Genomic DNA, 21,346 nt, shown 5'->3' on the forward strand with positions numbered 1-21,346 from the left:
TTACGCGTACGCTTGAGGTTTTCCGCCACCTCACTGAACGAAAGCCGGGAGCTAAATCCGCAACCTCCGTAGTGACCGAACCACCAACCGAGCAATCTAACACCATGATGCCGATACGAGAGGCTGCCCCTTACTGGGTTCCTCCCCGGGGTACAGGGACTCACGATGATGCAAACAACCAAGATGCGAAGGGAAGGGTAGTGTACAACTGGGTCTACCAGCCATGGGACCGGCAAGAGATACTGACATTCCGGAAATCTCTACCCGACCTACGTAAAAACCCCACTGCCTTCTATACTGAATTGGGTACAGCCCTGGGCTCAACGATTATGACCCTGGCTGACATCGACTTGTTCTTCGGGTTATGTCTACCAGCTGATGTGTGGAAGCAAATCCGGAAAGTCGACCACCTTGAGCTGTTTGGACATACCTGGTCACAACTCAATGATCTGGATAAACAACGGGGACCAGGACAAAAGCCTTTGAAATCCATTCTAGACCTTCCAGATAAAATCGTAGAGAAACTAAAAACCCTGATCCCAGAAAAGAAAGTGGACTGGTCGATAGTAACAGCCTGTCGCCAGAAACCCCAGGAGGATGTATCGGAATACTTCTCCCGGTTTGAAACGGTGTTCTCCGATTACAGCGGCCAGGACATGACCACTGCAACCGGACACCATTTGTTTGTCCAGAATTATGTTAAGGGCCTATCGTCGGAAATCTCCCAGAAACTACAGGCCAGCGAGAGTAGTTGGGCAGCCTCCAAACCTACGGCGATTCTCCAAATGGCCCAATATTATGAGCATCAGAAAAATGAAAACGATAGGGCAACAGAGAAAAAGAAGAAGGACTTAAAAGAGAGGGTGATGATTGCCAAACTGCAAGGGGTGACTATAGGACGAGACCAATATCGGGGAAACTACCAGACGAACGTCCCTAAGACTACATTTCCCCAGGACCGCACTCTGACTTCCTACAGTGGACGCACAGACCTTAGAGAACACCAGTGCGCTTTCTGCAAAGGGACTGGCCATTGGAAATCCCAGTGCCCAGTTCTTCTGGAAATGATCAGAAACAAAGACCCCAGGGATGTAGCAAACGGACCGAGACCTAAGGGACAACAACGAGGGCCCCCAAATGACGCGACTAACGACAGATCAAGCAGACCAAATACGTTCGATCGACCCAGGCAGAACCAATATCAACAATCTGACTGACGACACTCACACCTTCGCATAGGACAGCCAAGGGCGAGGGAGGGATCCAGTCGAGCTCTATGTTGACCAGCAGGGCCCTTATGTCACTGCTAAGGTCCTGGGTACCAAGTCTCCATTTCTGGTAGACACTGGCGCAACACGTAGTGCGTTATCTAAACGACTGATTCCGAGGGCACCCTTGTCTGGCTCACTCATAACATCGACAGGTTTCGATGGAACGCCCTCCACCAACCCTTTGTCTGCCCCGATTCTCTTTGACGTAGAAAACAACACCACCGACACCACGTTCTTGCTTTCCTCCAATAGCCCTGACGCCATTATGGGACTTGACTTACTGAAACACTTCCGAGCGACGATCAGGTGTTCTCAAGATGGAGTTCGAGTGTTTCTTTACGACAACCCCGTTCTGCTTAGACATTGCTCTCCCCGACACATGTTTTCCATCACCGACGTTGACGCATCCCTGCTTGACACTCTACCTCCGTATCTGTGGGCCAAAGCGGATTCGGACGTAGGGCGTATGTTAATTGACCCAGTGCACATTACTGTCCGACCAGACGCAACACTCCCAAAACTCCCACAATATCGGATATCGCCAGAGGGCGAGAAGGCATTGGTAATGATTATCCAGTCACTGATAGACGCAGGAGTGGTAGAGGAAGTAGTTAGCAACATTTGCAACAGCCCTATCTTGCCCATTATCAAGAAGCAGGGAGAGGGAGATGAGAAAGCATACCGTTTTATCATCGACCTCCGAGAGATCAACAAAGTGGTGGTACCCCAGTACCCTGTGGTCTCAGACATCACCACCATCCTGACTTTGATTCCATCCACTGCCACCACCTTTTCCGTCATCGACCTCAAGAACGCATTCTTCTCCATCCCCATCCACCCAGACAGCCGATATCTCTTCGGCTTTACCCTAAAAGCCCGCTCATATAGGTTTTGCCGAGCGCCTCAAGGCTACACGGAAAGCCCTAGCATTTACAGCCAGGCCCTCAAAAGACAACTAGACCAAGTCCAGTTACCCGACGGAGTGGTGTTGGTACAATATGTCGATGACATCCTTTTGGCGGCCGACACCACCCCTCTAGCGGTTACCGCCACCATTCAACTCTTGCACTTCCTTGCGGAAAATGGCCACAAGGTCTCCAAGAAGAAGTTGCAATTCTGCCTACCCCAGGTCACTTACCTAGGCCACCTTTTGTCCAAAGATGGAAGAAAACTCACCCCTGATCGAATCCAAACCATTCTAGATACCCCTGTCCCTAAGACCCAGAAGCAGGTTCGCTCCCTATTAGGCCTCACCTCCTTCTGCCGACAATGGTTACCAAACTTCAGCCTCGTTGTAAAACCACTGCTTTCTCTGCTAAACAAAGACGTCCCTTTCCCACTCCCTTGGACCCCTGAGTGTCAAACTTCCTTCACAGAACTGCGAGATGCCCTTTGCTCAGCCCCTGTCCTAGGTACCCCTGATTACAAAAAGCCCTTCTCCCTTTACACTCACGAAAGGGAGGGGTGCGCTTTATCTGTCCTGACCCAGGCCATCGGCCCTAAGCAACGACTGTGCGCTTACTTCTCTGCCACTCTTGACCCTGTCGCCAGAGCCTTGCCTGCCTGCCTTCGAGCTGTAGCTGCTGCTGCAATCTCTATCCGACAGAGTGAGGGGATTGTACTCTCGAATTCCCTCACGGTACTGGTACCCCATGCAGTCGACACCCTCCTGAACCAAACCAAGACGCAACATCTGACGAGTGCACGACTGACTGGATACGAACTGACCTTGCTTGCCCCCCATATCACCCTGAAAAGATGCACCACACTGAACCCAGCAACTCTGTTACCCTTGCCAGAGAACGATCCCAATGTGCACCCCGTACATGACTGCGTGACTCTTACGGACGAACAGACCAGGAGTAGGGTCGATCTCAGAGACACGGCTTTCCCTGACCCCGACGGGGAGCTGTGGGTGGACGGTTCTTGCATCAAACTCTCCGATGGTACCACTTCCGCTGCCTATGCAGTCACCACGGCTCGAACTGTAGTCGAAACAGCCCGCATCACCCAGCGATCTGCCCAGGCAGCGGAACTGATTGCTTTGACGCGAGCCTGCATCCTGGCAACAGGAACCACAGCGAACATTTACACCGACAGCCAGTATGCCTTCGGGGTGGTTCACCATTTTGGGCTCCTCTGGAGGGAGAGAGGATTCTTGACCTCACACGGCACACCCATTTTGCACGGGGATCTAGTCTCCGCCTTAATCGAAGCTGTCCTCCTCCCCAACAAACTTGCCGTTATCAAATGCCAGGCACACAAGAAAGTGACAGACATTATTGGACAGGGAAATGCACTAGCCGACATCACCGCCCGAACGACAGCTGAAAATAGAACGACAACACGTATGTACGTGACCAGGTCACAAGCAGAAAACTGGACTGACGCCAAGGACACAATTAGAGACATACAAACGGCTAGCACACAACACGAATTGACTGAATGGACACGGGTGGGATTGAAAGACGATGAAGGCTGCTGGCGGACAAAAGACACGAACAGATGGTTGCTACCTGATTCATACTTGATTCCCATATTAACCATGGCACACTCCCCTGCCCACATAGGATCAGCCCCCATGATCGAACTTGTCTCCAGGGTTTGGCACAATGACAAGATCCCAGATTCCGCCAAACGCCTGGTCCAACAATGCTTAATATGCCTGCAACACAACCCCGGGAAAGGAACTGTAGTACCCCGGGGGGGATTTGGGGTCCCAAACCACCCATTTGAAGTCCTGCAGATGGACTACATCCAGCTAGACAGATGCCAAGGCTTGAAATATGTGCTCGTCGTGGTGTGCGCATTTAGCAAGTGGGTGGAAGCATATCCAACCCGTGACAACACCGCTATGGCCACTGCAAAGGTTCTGTTAAAGGAGTTTTTCCCCCGTTATGGCCTCTGTCGTGTTTTATGGAGTGATAATGGCCCCCACTTCGTAGCCAAAGTTATCCAGCTCATCCTAAATGGGCTGGGTATTAAACAGAAATTCCACGCAGTCTTCCACCCTCAATCTGCTGGGCTTGTCGAACGACACAATGCCACACTAAAGCTTAAACTGGCCAAAATAGTGGCTACCACGGGCCTGAAATGGCCAGACGCCCTCCCATTGGCATTGCTATCGATGCGCTCTACCCCCACCCGACATCACTTAACCCCTTATGAAGTTGTCTTCGGTCGACCCATGAGCGTCTGGTCTGCCCCGAAACCAACTTCCATTCATGACGTTCCGGACGTCCTAATGTCTGATTATCTGTACAAATTGACTGAAACTTTGTCTGTCCTTCATCAGCAGGTGCAGCAGGCCATCCCCGATGCTTCCGGGGGTTCGGGTCACGCCATCCAGCCGGGGGACTTCGTGCTGATCCGAAATTTTCAGCGATCAAAGAGTTTGGAACCCCGGTGGACGGGCCCCTGGCAAGTGCTGATCACCACTCGGACCGCACTTCGAGTGGAGGGGAAGAAACACTGGCTGCACGCTCATCACTGCAAAAGGGTCTCTCCAGCCCTGGCCACGACAGACACCGTCAACACCCAAGAAGAGCTCCTGAACCAGGACCGACCATCGTTGAACTGCTATCCTGATACTGAGACACTTGAACTTTCAAAACATCCTGACCCCACTGTGCCATCTCGAGAAGGGTATTTCCTGCGTCGAAAGGAGGGAGCTTCGGCTAAGTAGGCCACGGACTAGGTTAAAGGATCTCAGAACGGTGACCCAAACTACCAAGGGTTACCTGGAGAGAAGCTAAAACTAAGTCTGTGGTCCTGCCCACTACCGAGCACCTTGAAAACGAAGATGATGGAAGCGCCAGATAAGAAGATGATGGAAGCGCCAAACAAGAAGCCGACGGGGACAGCAGGAAATACCCACTACAGAAATCCGAGAACAGACAGACTCCATAGCTCAAAGACAATTGCACTCTTCATCACAATCCTCTTCTGTTTTCTCCTCATGACCACGCTCTGGATTTTGGAAGAACATGCACCTGCTCACGAAACATTCCTAACCACTGCTCAGCCTACCACCATGAAGGACCATTATCTAATTTCGCTCTCTCCTCAACTAAGAGAGAGGCGAAAGGAGTTTTGGAACAACTCTTTCGTGCAGCTACTTCACCAGCACAATCTTGCCACCAATACCACCAACTGCTGGATCTGTGGGTTGCTACCCCATGCCACTGGACATTCAATACCATTCATCCCTTCACCCTTCTCTGTCCACGGCTCCTGCCTTGCTTGGCTGATCCTCCTGCAAGAGAGCTATACGGGCAATGCCACCTCCAGCAGAACTGCAGCACATTCTTCTCACGGGGCCGGGCGAAACAAGACAAAGACACACTTTTGCCCGCTGACCCCCAGCGACTCGATCCAAATGGACATCCCGGCTAAAGAACGAATCGAAATGCAGGTGTTCAACAATCCAACCAGACCCACCTTCTCCTATCTGCGGAAACGAACGGCTGCCACTCTGACTGTGGCCCTGTCGGTCATCAACGTCACAGGCCACATGTGTGTAGAAGGACTTGGGACACAGCTGGTGGGTCGCAGCGCTTGCCGCTTTACCAGAACTTTGGATTCCACGGATCCACCTTCCTTTGTGTCATCCCCAAACATGTATTTCATCTGCGGCACGAAGGCCTACACCTGGCTCCCCAAAGGCTGGGGGGGCACTTGCTACATCTCCTTCGTCCTTCCTCCGACTTATGTAGCCCCAGCGAATCACCACAGGCAAAAACGAGCCAAAGACATTGAACAAGCCGACTCAACAGGGGCGCAGTTCCTCGATGCTATGAAAGGACTCGTCCCCCTCTGGGGCCCGATGGCAAACAGCCGTGCCATCCGACATTTGACTCAGGCAGTCGAGACGACCATGAACATCACAGCGGGCATCTTTGCCAACAACACTGCCGAGCTCCAAGCGGTCCGTTTGGTGGCTCTTCAGAACCGCCTCGTTCTAGATGTAGTTCTGGCGGACCGTGGAGGAGCATGCCGCATTATTGGGTCCAGCTGTTGCACATACATACCGGACAACTCACCCTCAGTGTACAAAGCCATCGAACATCTTCACAGACTCTCTTCGGAAGTTCACCAAGAGCAAGAAGAATGGTCGCTTGGTGGTTGGTTCTGGGACACCGTCAAAAGCTGGGGCTGGAGACTGCTCACCATTATCCTGATTCCCGTAGTTGTAATATGTGGCCTGTGCTTAGGAATTCAATGTCTGCCACCTATGTGTTCTTTATGTGCGAGTTGTATTTTTCCCAAAACTGTGGACTTTGGAAGCGAACACATGAGAGCATTGTATGATACCGAAGTTAGGAATTTGATGAAAATTGACATTGAGTAAAGCAAGTTGGCTAGATATGTTGAAAAGGGGGGACTGTTGAAAGTTGGGCTGAGACCGTCAACATTATCGGCGCCCTCTTGCTCTCCTTAACCTTTTTGTGCGCGTAAAACAGCCGCCATTTTGAACACCATGGCTTCCCTGCTCTCGCCGAGAGCCAGCACGCCTCTCTCCCCCTCCTAGCTTCGCCGGCATCCCCCGCATACTGACAACCCCCCTGCCTGCACCTGCCGCGAATCATAAAACCCCTCTTCAGCGCTGCTCTGCCCCGGGCCCTCGTCCTGTTCCCAGCGCAACACCTCCCTTCTTCCCATTTATGATCCCCGGCCCTTTGATGCAAACCCCCTTTTCCCCGTGTGCCCGTTCGTCTTCCTCGTTCCCAGGCCGACACCCAGCTCTGCCGATACTGTTCCTTGCCCCTCCCCGTGCAATAGAAAGTTTCCCCCCAGCAAGGGATCCCCGGGTTGATCAAAGCCCCCCGCCCTACGAGATCCGATCGAACCCCACACACTCCATGAATCGGCGGAATATCCAGCTGCGCGATGATCATCACCTGTTGTGAACGGGGCAGGGACTTCCACTGTAACCTTGCGTGGGAACGGGCTGGGAAGGGGGGATTCTGAGGATGTCTTTCCGTACATCAAAGTATCGACGAGAATGTGTTACGTGCAATAAAGAGATAAACTTGTGTATAAGAGGCCAGGCCTCAGGGATGCAGTTAGAGCACCTCAGAACGATACCTTCTGCCCGTTTTGTTGTGTTCTCCTCCGGAGAGAATAAAAACCTTGTTTCCTGCCTTCCAGTCTCCAGCGCCTGCCTCTTCAATACTTTAATTTCTTTGTGGGTTCAAGAGGCGACACCGCCGGGCAATACTTAAGGATCTTATATTCTGGTTGGTAGTGTCACCATTGTTTTAACATATAGTGTTCTTTAAAGATGTGCGTCTTCAGCTGTTTCCTAAACTGGAGCAGGCATGGCTTCCAACCTTGACCACCAAATAGGGATAATGCTGTTCCCCTTTGAACCTTTAAGTTGCAACCATTTGGACTTACTGGTAACTTTGGACATCATTGCAGAGCAGATTTGCTGCCAAGAGCTGAATCTTGGCCTGGCTGTCTCCATTCATCCAGAGTACTTCTAAATGTGGATTCCAGCTTGCATCTTTGCTGTTCTGACAACTAGAGTCGTGGAGAGCTGACCTGCGTGCTTGAAGGGTTTCTCCTGGCAGAAGCACTGATTAAATGTGAAGTTAGATTCTTAAGTATTGTATCAAACCACCTCACAGTGTAAGACTGGAATGCTCCCCCTCATTACTTAGCGCCTCAAATGTATAAAAGGATAACTTTGTTTTGCTGCATGAATCTTTTCTAGATTCACATGCTGGGCATTGTTCTGCCATCTAGTGGTTGGGTCTGCTATACTCGTAGGCCTCCTTTTCTCACTTGTTTGTTTTTTGGACGCTGCCTGTGGTCATTTGGTGGTATGTCCTTCCCTCCATGACATGAGACGTGCAACCCTAAGCCCCTGTGCGTAGTTGCCATCTTTGGAATCTTTTTTCCGCAGTTGGGTCCTGAAGCATTAGCTAAAGCTCTGCGGATGCTGGGAAAGAACAGCAAGAAGTCGGAATCATTGAGGACAACATGGAAAAAGTCAACTGCAAAGGACATATGTAAAAAGAGAACTAACTGAAAACACATCGAAGATCCCCCAAAAAGTAAGTGGGACACTTGGATGGATGACCACAGGGCCGCATGGTCGGAGAATGCACAGACTGGGCAGTCAATAGAGTACGTTCCCTCTAGCTTCTGTCCTAAGTGCTGAAGACCTGCAAAGCGTGTGCAGAATTCCTTCCTAAGTCGCCAAGAACTAGAGCAAAACAGAGGCAAGCACACTACACCTCTATGCAGGCATGGAAGAAAGGGAGGCTTATCATTGAGGAAACTCTGGCTACTGAGTGAAGAAGAAGACAGTGCTTCTATACCGAAAAAAATGTTGTACAAAGTGCAGTCGAAAAACATGGAGCCCCACTGGTCCAGACACAGGGACACTAGTGGAGGACTTCCCTTAGAGAAAGCAGGAAGTCAATACATCACTAACATCACCATGTATAATTCTGTGATAAAAAAGGGTGACAGACCGGTATGGGGACCAGCTGGAAGAAGAGAAGGCGTGGATTTACTTTCTTCTAGAAACCCTCCTACTCTCGCAAAGCAAGAATGAGCATCTCCCGATGCTGCCCAGCATTCTAGATCGAGGAAGAGAGGCATTCAGGGAGCCATCCGCCTGCAGGACCGTTAACCCGAGGGTGGAAAAGAAGAATAAACACACTTCCAAGGACCCACTACACATCTGGCAAATACAGTGGCAGACTCCATCAATGTGGCTATGGCAAGACCACCATAAAGATACCAACTAGACAGGGAAGTTTCCAGAGCACACCGCTGCAGGCACCCAACCAACACGAAGGGCAACAGCAGTCAACAATGCAGCAGTGTCTGCTCCAAGCAACCCAGTGCCAGCCTTTTTGGGGTAGAGGGAGAGGTCAGTCCGCCAGAGGAGCAAGCTCCTCAAACAAGTGATTCCACTTAACATCTGCCCTACCACATCAGAATAGGGGCCTTCCTACAGGAGTATAAGAAAATCACATCAAACAACTGGATCCTCAACATCATCCAACATGATTACTGCATAGAACTTATAAAGACACTACTGGTGGTCAGATCAACGAAAAGATCTCACTCGCAAGAAGAAGGGTGATGTCTGCAACAAGAAGTGCAGGAACAGCAAAAATCAATCAGGGAAACTACTCGATTTACTACTAATTCTAAAACCAGACAATTTCTTACAACCAGTTCTGGCCTCTGCTTCTTAAACAAATGAATGAAAACACAAATATTCGAAATGGTAACACTCCAGGAAATCCGCTGTGGCTGCAGCAAAAGGAATATATGGCAACTGTAGCTCTAAAATGCACTTATTTGATGCATTCCCATGAACCACGAACCCAGATGTTAGTTGTTAATCGTCAACCAAAACCACTATCCATTTAGACCGCTCCCCTTTGAAATCAAGTTAGAGCCTAGGGTGTTTACAAAATGCCAAGCTGCAGTGGCAGCATTATGTAGACAATTGGCTATTCGTGGCAAGCATATTTTACAATGCAAGAGCAACCTCAGGATGGTCATTGAGACTTGGGGTCACGATAAACAAAAAAAAGTCATCAACAAAACCGTAGAGAAAAAAGATCTTTCTGGGAATAATAATCAACACATTGGAGGCAAGAGCCTTCCTCGCCCTTAAGAGGATTGTCTCGATCACAGAACAGGCTCACTGATACCACAAGTGTCTGTCTCTGACATGACTCTGGGAAACATTATGGGCATGGTAGCCTCCTGCATCCCACTGATTCCTCACGAAGGATATCATATGAGACAACTTCAGAAATTGATCCAAAATCAATGTTCACCGGAGACGGAGAGTTGGGAAGATCAAGTGGTAATGCAAAAGGTACAGGAAGTGATGACAGGGAGAAATGTAGATACCACAATATTAGGCAGACATTTCATACAACCAACTCAAATGGCGACCATCATCATGGACATATCCCACACAGGTTGGGAAGCGCACATGGGAGAGCTCAAAATCAGATGACTAGGGAACGCGGAAGAAGCGATCCAACACATAAATGTCCTGAATCTCAAGGCTGTCTTCCTGGCCCTAAAGGCCTTTCAGACGCAGGTGAGACAAAAGACAGTAAAAAATCCAAATGGGCAACAAAGCCCCAATACTATGGCTGACCAAACACGGAGGAGGAAGGTGGCATGTGCTGTCAAAATGAGCCCAAATTATTTGCATATCGGCCAGTCAAATAAGAATAACCTTGATAGCAATACACTTGCCAGGCATAGAAAATGGGGAAGCAGACAAATTAAGCAGTCCAGCATCTGTATCACACGATTAGGAGCTAAACAACAAGTACTTACAGAGGTGTTACAACAGTGGGGCACTCCAGAGATTGACCTCTTTGCAACTCCAGAAAATGCAAAATGCCAAGACTCCGCCTCCAGGCACCCACACTGCTGCTCCCTAAGTAATGCCCCGATTGACTGGTCACAGAGATGTGTGTATGCTTTTCCACCAATTTCTTTCATACCTGTAATAATAAACAAGCGCAAAGAGTTGCAAATTTCACTGATATGAATTGCCCCACAGTGGGCGAATGAATACAGGTGGTTCTCAGATCTAGTGGAGTAGGTGCAAGGAAACGTAAAAAGACTACCAGCAACACACGACCTGCTCTCCATGCAGGAAGGCAGAGTCCTCCACCTGGAAACCAACAGACTGAGCATAACAGTCTGGCTCCTGAGTACATAGTATGGTCACCTGGACCTTCCAATACAATGCGTAGACATCCTTAAAAAAAGCTAGAAAGCCAAGCACAAGAAAATGCTATACAGCTAAATGGATGCGGTATATTATGTGGCGCAAAGAAAAGAAACTGTTCCACAACAGGGCACCACAGTGGTCAAATACCCAATGTACCCTCTGGATAATGTTTTAACATATGCTTCACTTAAAGTACACTGGGTTGCAATAGTAGCGTACACAATAGGACATATAGGGAGAAGCTTCTTCATGAATTCATGAACCCAGTTATTAAAGCTTTCTAGAAGGAGCAAAAAGGGGAGCTCCACCGATGCCCATGTGAAACATAACTTGGCGCTAACTCAAATAATGAAGGAACCCTTTGACCCACTTTACAAGGCAGAACTACAGCTCCTGACCTTCAATGAGCGTGCTGCCAGCGCTAACTATTCCCTATCTGCAAACACACAAGGATAGGGTAGTCAGACGGGACAACCCACACTTCCTCTCAAAGGCCCTATCACAATTCTACTTTAATAGATAATTCAGCTCTCAGCCTTTTTCCAACAACCAAAAATCCAAGCTGAAAAATCCCTGCGTGTGCTAGATGTACTTAGGGCCGTGATATACTACCTAGAAAGGGCAAAGGAAGTCAGTTCTTTGCATCTTTTGCATATTCAAACAAAGGCTCACTGGTGGTGAAGGGCACCATTGTAAGATGGATAGTCAATCAAATGGCAGCTGTGCCAGAGCACATTCTACATGGAGAAGGGGAGTCGCCATGGCCTTCCTAGCAAACGTTTCAATAAGGGATATATGCATGGCGACTATGTGGTCATCCGCCCACACCTTCACAAATCACTACTGTGTGGACATCCAAGTGAAAATGAATCACGGGAGGGACAAGAGTACTGAAAGTCTATTCGCAATCTCAACCTCATGTGGACTCCACCTCAAAAGTGACCATGGATTTCACTACAAAATCCATTTACCGTCATGTGAATCCAAAATGATTCACGCTGAAAAATTGAATGTTCTCTCATACCAATAGGAGTACCTTTGCAGCGTCTTGAATTTTCTGGATTCACATGCAACCTACCACTTCCCCTGGAAATGAGGTGCAACACAACTCGAAAATTACTGCCAACCTTTCAAACATAGCGAGAAACCAATAAGGACAAGAGGAGTCATCAAAAACAAGACGCCAATCTGAAGCTGGTGAGCACGGGCTTCCGGGCAGATCTCTGGGATGTCTTGGAGAGATGGGCTTAGCACCAAATAACCACAGACTATTTCCCCCCCCCCCTCCGCACCCCCCCCCCCCAAGTAAAAGCAGAGGAAAAGAGGGCTAAGAGTATTCCAAACCACTAGATGGTCGAAGAATGCATAGCATGTGATCCCCGAAACTTCTTCAAGCTGCAAAACTACCCCTACCAGGGGCGTAACACAGGCCCACGCGGTGCGGGGGGGGCAAAGCTCCAGGGGGCCCCCCCACCTGCACTCTGTCAGGAGAGCTCCTAATTGAGCCCGGAGGGGACCCCTGTACATACCTTGCAGGGAGGCCCCCTCAATTTTCGTTACGCCAGTGACCCCTAAGGGTAAGTAACCCTTTCGTTATCTAATTGGAGTGGAATAATATAGTGGCCTTCGGACTATTGGTAAACGACAATAATTTTCAAAATAGTTTTTTGTTTTTGTATTCCCAGTTTTGAATTTTAAGTTCTCTTTATGTTGTTGCAAAAACCTAGCAGTGTTCCCTTTGTGGGATAAAACATGGACCCAAATGAAGTTAAATAGTGCTGGTATGAGCTTATTGATAACAACTCTTATGGTGTCTGAACTATTTAATTGCAGTTTTATCAAGAGTGGTTTACTGCAGTCATGGTAGCGGTTTATGGTTAAGGCATCTGGATTTATGGTCTGTTTAGTAAACATTCTGGTTTATTAACGAATCCGCAATGGGGGTTGAATTTCACATGCACTGGAATCTGAGGTTTAGGCAATTTTTCCTGCTGTATGTTTTTTACACACATTTGTAGGATGCAGTTTCAATTACATTTTTCCACGTATTGCAGGGCGAGTTCTCTCATTTGGTGCTGCTGGCAGCCTTCGATTCCATTGATGATACCAAGCTTGTGAAGCAGTTGGTCATATCCGTAAGTTGAAGAGATTATCTGTTTTTATTAATCATCATGAACATGATGACTTTATGCATTGATAAGATTTCCAAACCGTTTAATATGTTGCTCCAAACAGTAATGTTGCTCTTTTGTCTTCGCATTCCCACTATCCGTGAGATTTGTTTTACTGCATTTAATTTATGCTTCCGTTATTTTAACATTGCCAAATCTAACATTTGAATCTAATCAAACCTTTCAAGTATGCTTATTTAACTAAACAGTCAACCGCACTATTTGCTTAAAAGCTTTCTTAAGCAAACATATTTACAGTGGAATGCCATGTCCAACAAATAGGCAAGCAGATCGTTGACTTAATGCCCATGATGTCCTTATTTGTTTCACTTTGAACCTGCTCAAATATAACCGTTCTACTTTTGACTTCAGATATATTTGACAACATATTTTCCAGAGGTTTAGAGCACTCTGGTGCTTTTATTTGTAAGATAATTCCCATTTCAAACTACCTGTACTATGTAAATTTGTCATCTGTTCACTTTTAGTATCAAGAGGCTATACCTAATCTACTAGCGTGCTCAGTATCTTAAACGCCTTAGCACTGGTTCTGCTGGAGAAAACATTAGGTTTCATCCCAGGTCTCCGTCGTGACTAATTCAGAGGGTAGGCTAACATTTCAAGTACTTGTTGAGCCTTTAAAAATCTGGACTGAACATTCGTCAAAACGGGCAAAGTTTATGCATGCTTCCAAAATAAATTTTCACCAGTATAATTCTGATGGAGGAAATGTTGTATCAATACAGGAAATATTAATGGATTGTGTAATCCACACATACCATAACGTCAGTGGCACAGAACACAGCAAGAATCATCAGATAGCCAATACAGAAACTCAGCACCTCCCTCTAAACACAGACACTGCCACAGACAACCCTGGATGTACAACCAAGCTCAGAGATTCAAACATAGAAACTCCTTCCCCATACGTTACAGAATCCCCTGTTTAGGAATGTCGTCCTGACTGAGGATTTCCCATATTTTTAAATAAAGGCACATTTCTCCATGTAGGCAAATGTAGAGGGAAGAAACACATAAAATCAGTCACCCCACCCCCTGCCCCATCTCTTCTCCCCATTTCTAAAACACAGGTATGAGACCCGCAAGTAACTCATCCTGAGTCCGGCGACCCATTGCTTAACCTATGTCCAAACAGTAATACCCAGTGATCTTTACTCATGGACGCTCCACACACATCCAGAGATCTTCCTCTATGAAGGTTATCCCAGTACACAACTAGTCATGAATAGACTTAAATCCACAAGGACAGTATTAAAACATTGAGGTATTTTGTTGCCTTCTCACAGACGCATTGAAACACATATAAACTTCCAAACATATACATGTAAACCTCGGGGGCTTTATTACATATTGTGTTCAGGGAGTGCAACAGGCATCCGCACCCTCGGATCATTTGCTACTGACAGTCCGTGCAGCCCCATCTATAGTACAGATGTGATGGCTACAAATTTGAATCATTTAAGGGACAGACTTGGCATTTGACAACAGCAACCTTCAGCTGCAGCACCGTCAGGCTTCTGAGGAACTCTTAAGGCCCGGCAATTATTATTTTACAAGTTGAGCAGTAGGCCCTTTATGCTGTGCTTCGAGTACCCCCAGCCTCTGACTGCCTGCAGCTGTCAGTCTTGCTTGCCGTTGTCTGCAGTGTGGTGCTGTCCGCTGTTAAAGTTTTGTGAAATGAAGCTTGTTTTCGTACTGCCTCAGTCCGGCTGCAGGCGATTTGCCTCAGCTTCATGCTGCTGCCAGAACTGCAGCCTGTCTGGGTTAAGTTTCAGCAGAATGACCAATGTCTTCCAGCGCCTACTCTTTGGCCCTCACAGTGCAGGTCTGGTCGTGGTGGATGTAGGTTCTGCAAGGCCTACTGTTCGTCCTGTTTGGTAGTAGTTATGTAGCTGGATGGAAGACTAACCTGCTTGCCGTTGCCTCGGTTTTTGAGTTATCCTTGGTCAGCATGTGGACACCACTTTCTGCACACAGGCTACACGTAATTCTTGCTAAGAGGAAACGCATTCTTTTTGGAATCTAATTAACTAACCGTGACTCCCTGCTGGAGATGCGTGAATGTTCTGAATGGTATTCAGGGTGTGTACGTTTTCTCCGAAAACAGATCACATGGAGTAAAATATTGAAAATAGATTTAGCTCACTGCACCGATGCCAACCTAGAATCCTCTCTGGGTCTCTTTTCTGTCTTCTTTCTTCACAGTGCCACACTGCTTGTTGGCACCAAGACCATTCCAGACAGCGTACTTTAATCCCTTTGAGAGTGGATAGATTCAAGCATGGATTTATTTAGCTGCATTATATGAAACTAATGTGACATCGAATGCCACTCTGGATGCAAGGATTTTACTACTGTATTGTGCTCTAGTGAGGTACCTACCCTTGAGAGGTTTGGAAAAATCCTCTTCTGCACCTGCTTTGTTTCGAAGTTGCATGTGAGTTCGCTTCACAATTCTGTGCAAGGTCTCATCTCACAAACGAGTTGGAGAGCACAGACCTTTCTAGTGAGAAAATCTGTGTACCCTGTATGTTGTAATTTTGGTTATTTCCAGTAACTTTCTTTAAAAAATTGACCTTGCAAGGTAGTATTCTCTTTCTCAAAACAAATCTTTTTCACTCGATCTGTGAAATTTGGAATTTATTTTTCAAAGCCTTAGAAAACAGTGCTGAAAACTGATGTTGCCCATTAGGCACAGGCTCGCCCTTGGTTACTATTTTTCAGCCTGCGTGCGATTTATTTGCTACCCTTCTCTAAGGCCATAATTCACAATACTGCATAATTTTAAGGGTGAGTTTAAACAGGTATTCATAGGGTAAGAAAGGGGATGTTTGTTATCAGGGTAGTCAATACCCAAAAGCACTTTCCATGTCTTATAGTTTACTAGAATTTTTTGTTGATGGACGAGGAAGGTGTTTGTATCTCCATTACGTATTGTATATCATACACAACCTATATGTTCATTCTACTCATTGAAGCAAGTCCTGTCCCGAGTCGATTGTGTGGATAAATAATTTTTTCCTGTGCCTCAAGTGCATTTTTCTCTTTATATTCCAGAGCAGCAAAAGCTTTTTTCGTGTTCACAAAGTTGTCAGCCAGTAATTTTATTTGTATTTTCCCTTTCAGGAGATGATTGGTACCCTGCCAAGTATCATTAACAACAAATATGGCAAGAAGGTTTTGTTGTATTTACTGAGCCCTAGAAATAATGCGCATTTCCTCCCAGAACTTGTGAAAGTTCTGCAGCAGGGCGATGAGAACACGCACAGGTAAATGCCACACCAATACTTTGTAAATATCTTGTACTGGGAGGGGGAGTTGGCTTTGTGTGCAGGTTATAGTGTGCGTCACTGTGGTTGCTATTTTAAATCATAATTTAGAAGTTGATTGGTCTATGCTTGTATCTATGTGTTACCTTCAGGTTGAAATCTTGGCGGGCTAAGTCTTTCATGTTTCTTTGGGGGACCCATTGAGTAATCTCAGTAATCCCTTATTTCCATTTGGAAGGGCTGTCTCCAGAACAAGTTGTATATAGTTATTCTCTAGAAGTCACTTTTATTAGGGTCCTATTGATGCTCTTGACATGGCTGTGAGTGCAGGTGCAGCCCTAGATCAAGTTTTGAAAAGGAGAAAGTGTTCTGAGCTTTGTCTCTAATTGAACCTTTTAAAATGACAATCTCTCAAGAAGACTTGCCTGGGAATATATACTGTTTTCTGATTCTTGTTTAGTGTTAATTTATTTTTTGCTGCATGTGAGACTGTGTAATTCCGCTCTACCTTTATAAAATGTAAACAAAAAAAAACATCAAATCTTAACTCAGGATTTTGTTCTGGGTGAATATCAGTTGCTGCCAACTCGTCTGCATATTTTGAAATAAATAAATGACTGACAATGACAGAAAAATGGAAAGGTTCATTCTGTTGTTGTTAAGTTCATGTTTTGACTGTAGATGCTAATGTAGAAGCAGTTTGCTCTCAAGAAAATGACTTTCATTTGGTCGTGTTTTCAATTGGCAGTCTGCCAAACGCAAGAGAATATAAAGTCATGGCAAACTACCTTCTACATCAATCCCTCCATTGGAGTGTGTAGCAATACTGCCCATTAGTGAACTTTACATTGAACTCTGATTCGGGCCCTTTAACAACTGGGATAGCCCTCTGAGGCACGCTGTAATACATTTAAATAAAATGATTATCTGTGTGGTATAGAGTTTTTGAATTACTTTTAACTTGCAAAGTTTTTACATGTATTTTTGAGAGATTTGTTAGTAAAAAAACAAACAAAGGCATGTAACGCTAAATTGAATACGTAAGACATTGGTGGATGTGTAGATTTAAGGTAATAATTTTGCAGTTAGGATTTAATATAAATCTAAACATATAAACTATGCAGTGCAATGACTGAGGGAAATTTAAAAGACTAAAGAATGTGGTGCTGGAGAAGCTAAATTCCAAAGCACCATTAGTCCACTCTTCATCCCATCTTAAAAATATTTATTTTTAGCTGCTTTTCTCCTGAAATAACGTGAACAATGGCACATTTTGAACAAACTTGTATACTTTTATCCAGAGTTTTGTAGCAAAACGACATATGTGTCAGGCTTCTACTAGGGTAAAGTGATGAACTTGGAGATCATGGCATTTCTGGAATCTACCAAACTCCTTGACCCTCAGCAGCATGAGTTCAGACCCAATCGCTGCAACGGAAGAAATACGAGCCATTGTGGACAAGGGTGGAAGGCGGCCTTGATTTTACTTGATCTTTCGGCCGCGTTCAATACGGTTGATCATTCTCTTCTGATCAACCAGCTCATACACATAGGCATCAAGGATCGAGCATTGGAATTGCTTGGATCATTTCTGTCCAACCGTGAGCAAGTTGCCACTCTGGAAAAAGTCACTTCAGATCTTTTCTCAATCTTGTGCCGGGTCCCACCCAGATGCTCACTTAGTCCCCCCATTTTTTAATGTGTACATCATCTCTCCTATTGAGCCTATTAAATTGTGTCGTTTTTCAGTACTTTCTTACGCTGATGACACCCAAATAGTAGTTTCAGTCTTGTCTAATCCAGAAAAAATAGCTAAGCAATTTAACATCTGCATGAGGAACATTGTTGAGTGGATGCTGAAACATTGCTTGAAACTCAATTCCGAGAAAACTGAGGTGCTGCAGTTTGGCAGTAATGCCTCCTTCTGGAATACGTCATGGTGGCCCTCCCATCTAGGTTCACTTCCAGTTCCGGTTCAAAAAGCAAGGAAGCCAGGGGTCATTTTTTACTCTAAATTGTCTTTTTTCCAACTATATAAATCGGGGAACAGCCTCTTGGTTTTTTTTTTTTATATTAAAAGTCTTAAAGAAGATCATTCCTTTTCTTCCCTTAGAGCTGCGAAAAAAAGTTATTAATTTCTTGGTAATCTCGAGGTTAGATTACTAAATTGCTCTGTATGTAGGCTCTTAGCAGCACCTACTAAACAAATTAGAAACTCTCCAAAATGTGGCAGCCCGAGTGCTGATGAATCTTCCTAAATTCAGCTCAGCCTCGCAGACCATCTTCGATCTGCCCTGGTTACTAATCACAGAGTGGATCAAGTTCAGGGCCCTGTGGGTACTCATTAACACAAACAAAACTGGCATTCTTGCAGTAGAAAGCATTTCACACATATAAAAGTATTTCTTTTCTGAGTAATTGTCATCATGAAAACCAAAAAAAGCTTGAACTTAAGCGTTCCTTACCATTTTGTGTTTTTTTTTTTTTATAATAGTAAGAAAGACCCTGTGGTCCGCCGTCGTGAACTTCTAGAAGCTGTGTCCCCTCCCCTGTTGAAATACCTGGAGGACCATGCAAGAGAGCTTGTTATGGACAAAGCATCCTGTGTTCTTGTTCCCAGTATATTAGAGTCTGCTCTTGGAGACACCCAGCCTGCTATGGATGCCATTGCCACCATGGCGGCAGAAGAGTTTGTTGCAGGTGGAATCGATGGAGAGGTAAACATGTACTGAAAATACAAATTGTAGTTCTTACCAGTAAAATATATTAATTGCTCACTTGGTGTCCCTATTTTGCTATCTAGTGATTGGGCTTGAATGGTACTTTATCTTGAATCGCACGATGGTTGACTGGTAGTGAGTTTCAGATAAGCCTCACCTGGGCTGAAAATGATCCTCCACCGATTTATAACCTGTGAACTTTTGTAGGATTTTAGCAAAAAGGAGCTGGAGGAGCGTGGTCCTCTCTTGGGACACGCTGGAAGGTTGGTCTTAATCGGTAGAATACCTTGTGAATGATGCGCATAGACCATTTGCTGAACCACTGGTGTCTAATGGAAAGACCACAATGTTGAGGCAATATGATCCTTGTTGAACATCACTGGCCACTCAATGAGAGTATGGGTTATATCCTGTGTGGGTTGAGCTACAGACTGCTTTCAAAGGGCTATTGTTTCAGCCCATTTCTTGAGAGTCATTTGCTTGCATCCTATTCAATGACTTTCCTTCCTCTTGTGTCTATCCCTACTCCGGCTCACAGCTACATTATCATCCTTTTGACTGGATGACTTGTATCCAGCCAAGGCTGCCATCAAGGAACTACCTCTTACTTTCAGCAGTCAGTTATGCTGAAGGATTGCAATTTTCTCCTTTGTGCGCACAATTAGTTTCGTTTTTGTTGTTCTGTGTGTAGCTAGCTGCCAGCCTGAAATATCATTCCGCAAGGATTCCACTTTTTTAATGTGCGCATTATGTTGGCTGCTTTTAAAGGTTTTTTTTTCATTTTTGTTTTGACACAAACTTTCAGAGACTGAATATTCTCTGCCAAACGAGAGACCTTGTTTCTAAGGGAAGCATACAGAAAGTTTTCCTCTGAGAGACTCCAAATCCAACATCTATCAGGGTTGTAAACATCACTTTAAAATGCACTGCACATTCTTTCATGACTAGGGTTGCCATATTTCGCGTAGAAAAATACTGGCCAAATTTGTTCGTTTTTAGAGCCTGGAAGGGCCAAGAACTGGTCATTTGCTGAATAGATATTTCAAAAACATCAAATGTATTCTATTCAACAAGTCATTTCTGTCTTTGGATACTTTGTTACACATTTATGGACAGTTTAGACCATTCTAAAATACTTGTGAAGTGATTTCCTCTTTAATATGCTGCCTAATGTTTATTTTCATAGGGGAAAATGCTGACTTTTGCTTTCTTTTCATATTTTTAAGCATAACCTCTGGACTGCTTTTAGCTGTCTGTTTTTAAATACCAATTGTGTACAGTACAATACATAAAGTTGGCTTTGGGCTATCCCATTGGTTGGCTTTCTTGTCAATTTCATTTTTTGTTTCTTATTCAGTGACTTTCTTCCACTGGAGCATATCTACTTTACCATCATTTTTATTGAGTGACTTGTATCTTTCTAGGACTGACTGTAATACTTTCTTTCTGCACTTATGAGACAGTGACTCTTTTGACATGGTTAACCCCTCACGTTTTGCCTGGAAAATTATGTTTCGATTAAAAGTGCACAGGGACCTTGCTAACCAGGTCCCCTGTGTCAGAGCTCCTTCCATAAAACTACCAGGATTGGCACAACTTCAGACCCCCTGTAAGTCCCTAGTAAATGGTACACCTGGTACCTAGGGCATTGGGGACTGAGGGTTGTCCCCTAGATGCCCCTCACCAATGCAGTGCAATGCAATATAAACTGACACTGCGGCGTGCATGCCTGTGGCAGTAAAAAACGACAAAGCTGACATGGCAATATGCCTGTGTGCAGTGTCAAGCACCACTGCCTAAGATATAGCTAAGTCACCCCTCTAGCAGGCATTTCAAGCCCTAAGGCAGGTTGCAGTATATCTCAGGTGTGGGCATATCTGCATGAGCAGATATACCCCTTGAATATTTGTCAATTCTTAATATTGTAAGTGCCAAGGAAGCCATAAGGAGTACATGGACGAGAAACTCAACAACTCCATTTCCCCAGCACCATGATGGCTTTACTGAACCCAGGAGTGTTTCATTCCAAACAACTCTTCTTAATAATCCCACATTGATGCATGCCAGTGTTGGATTTATTATAACATGTACCTAGAGGGCAACTCAGAGGTGCCCCCTGAACTCCTACCGACCCTGGCGTGATATCTGACTTGTTGTATGC

At 45.7% G+C, this 21,346-nt stretch overlaps 1 protein-coding gene across 2 annotated transcripts in view; it reads left to right on the forward strand.

Annotated features, from left to right (window-relative positions):
• PUM3 (pumilio RNA binding family member 3) overlaps positions 1–21,346 on the forward strand; it is a 211,189-nt gene that overhangs the window by 153,901 nt on the left and 35,942 nt on the right. For both annotated transcript variants that reach the window (XM_078675717.1, XM_078675718.1), the window contains 3 exons: positions 13,059–13,139; positions 16,323–16,465; positions 18,960–19,182. In XM_078675717.1, the coding sequence (XP_078531843.1) occupies positions 13,059–13,139; positions 16,323–16,465; positions 18,960–19,182 (447 nt within the window). The remainder of the gene's footprint in view (positions 1–13,058; positions 13,140–16,322; positions 16,466–18,959; positions 19,183–21,346) is intronic.

This window comes from Lissotriton helveticus, chromosome 2_1 (assembly GCF_964261635.1).
Source record: "Lissotriton helveticus chromosome 2_1, aLisHel1.1, whole genome shotgun sequence".
In the NCBI taxonomy this organism is placed as follows: Eukaryota; Metazoa; Chordata; class Amphibia; order Caudata; family Salamandridae; genus Lissotriton; species Lissotriton helveticus.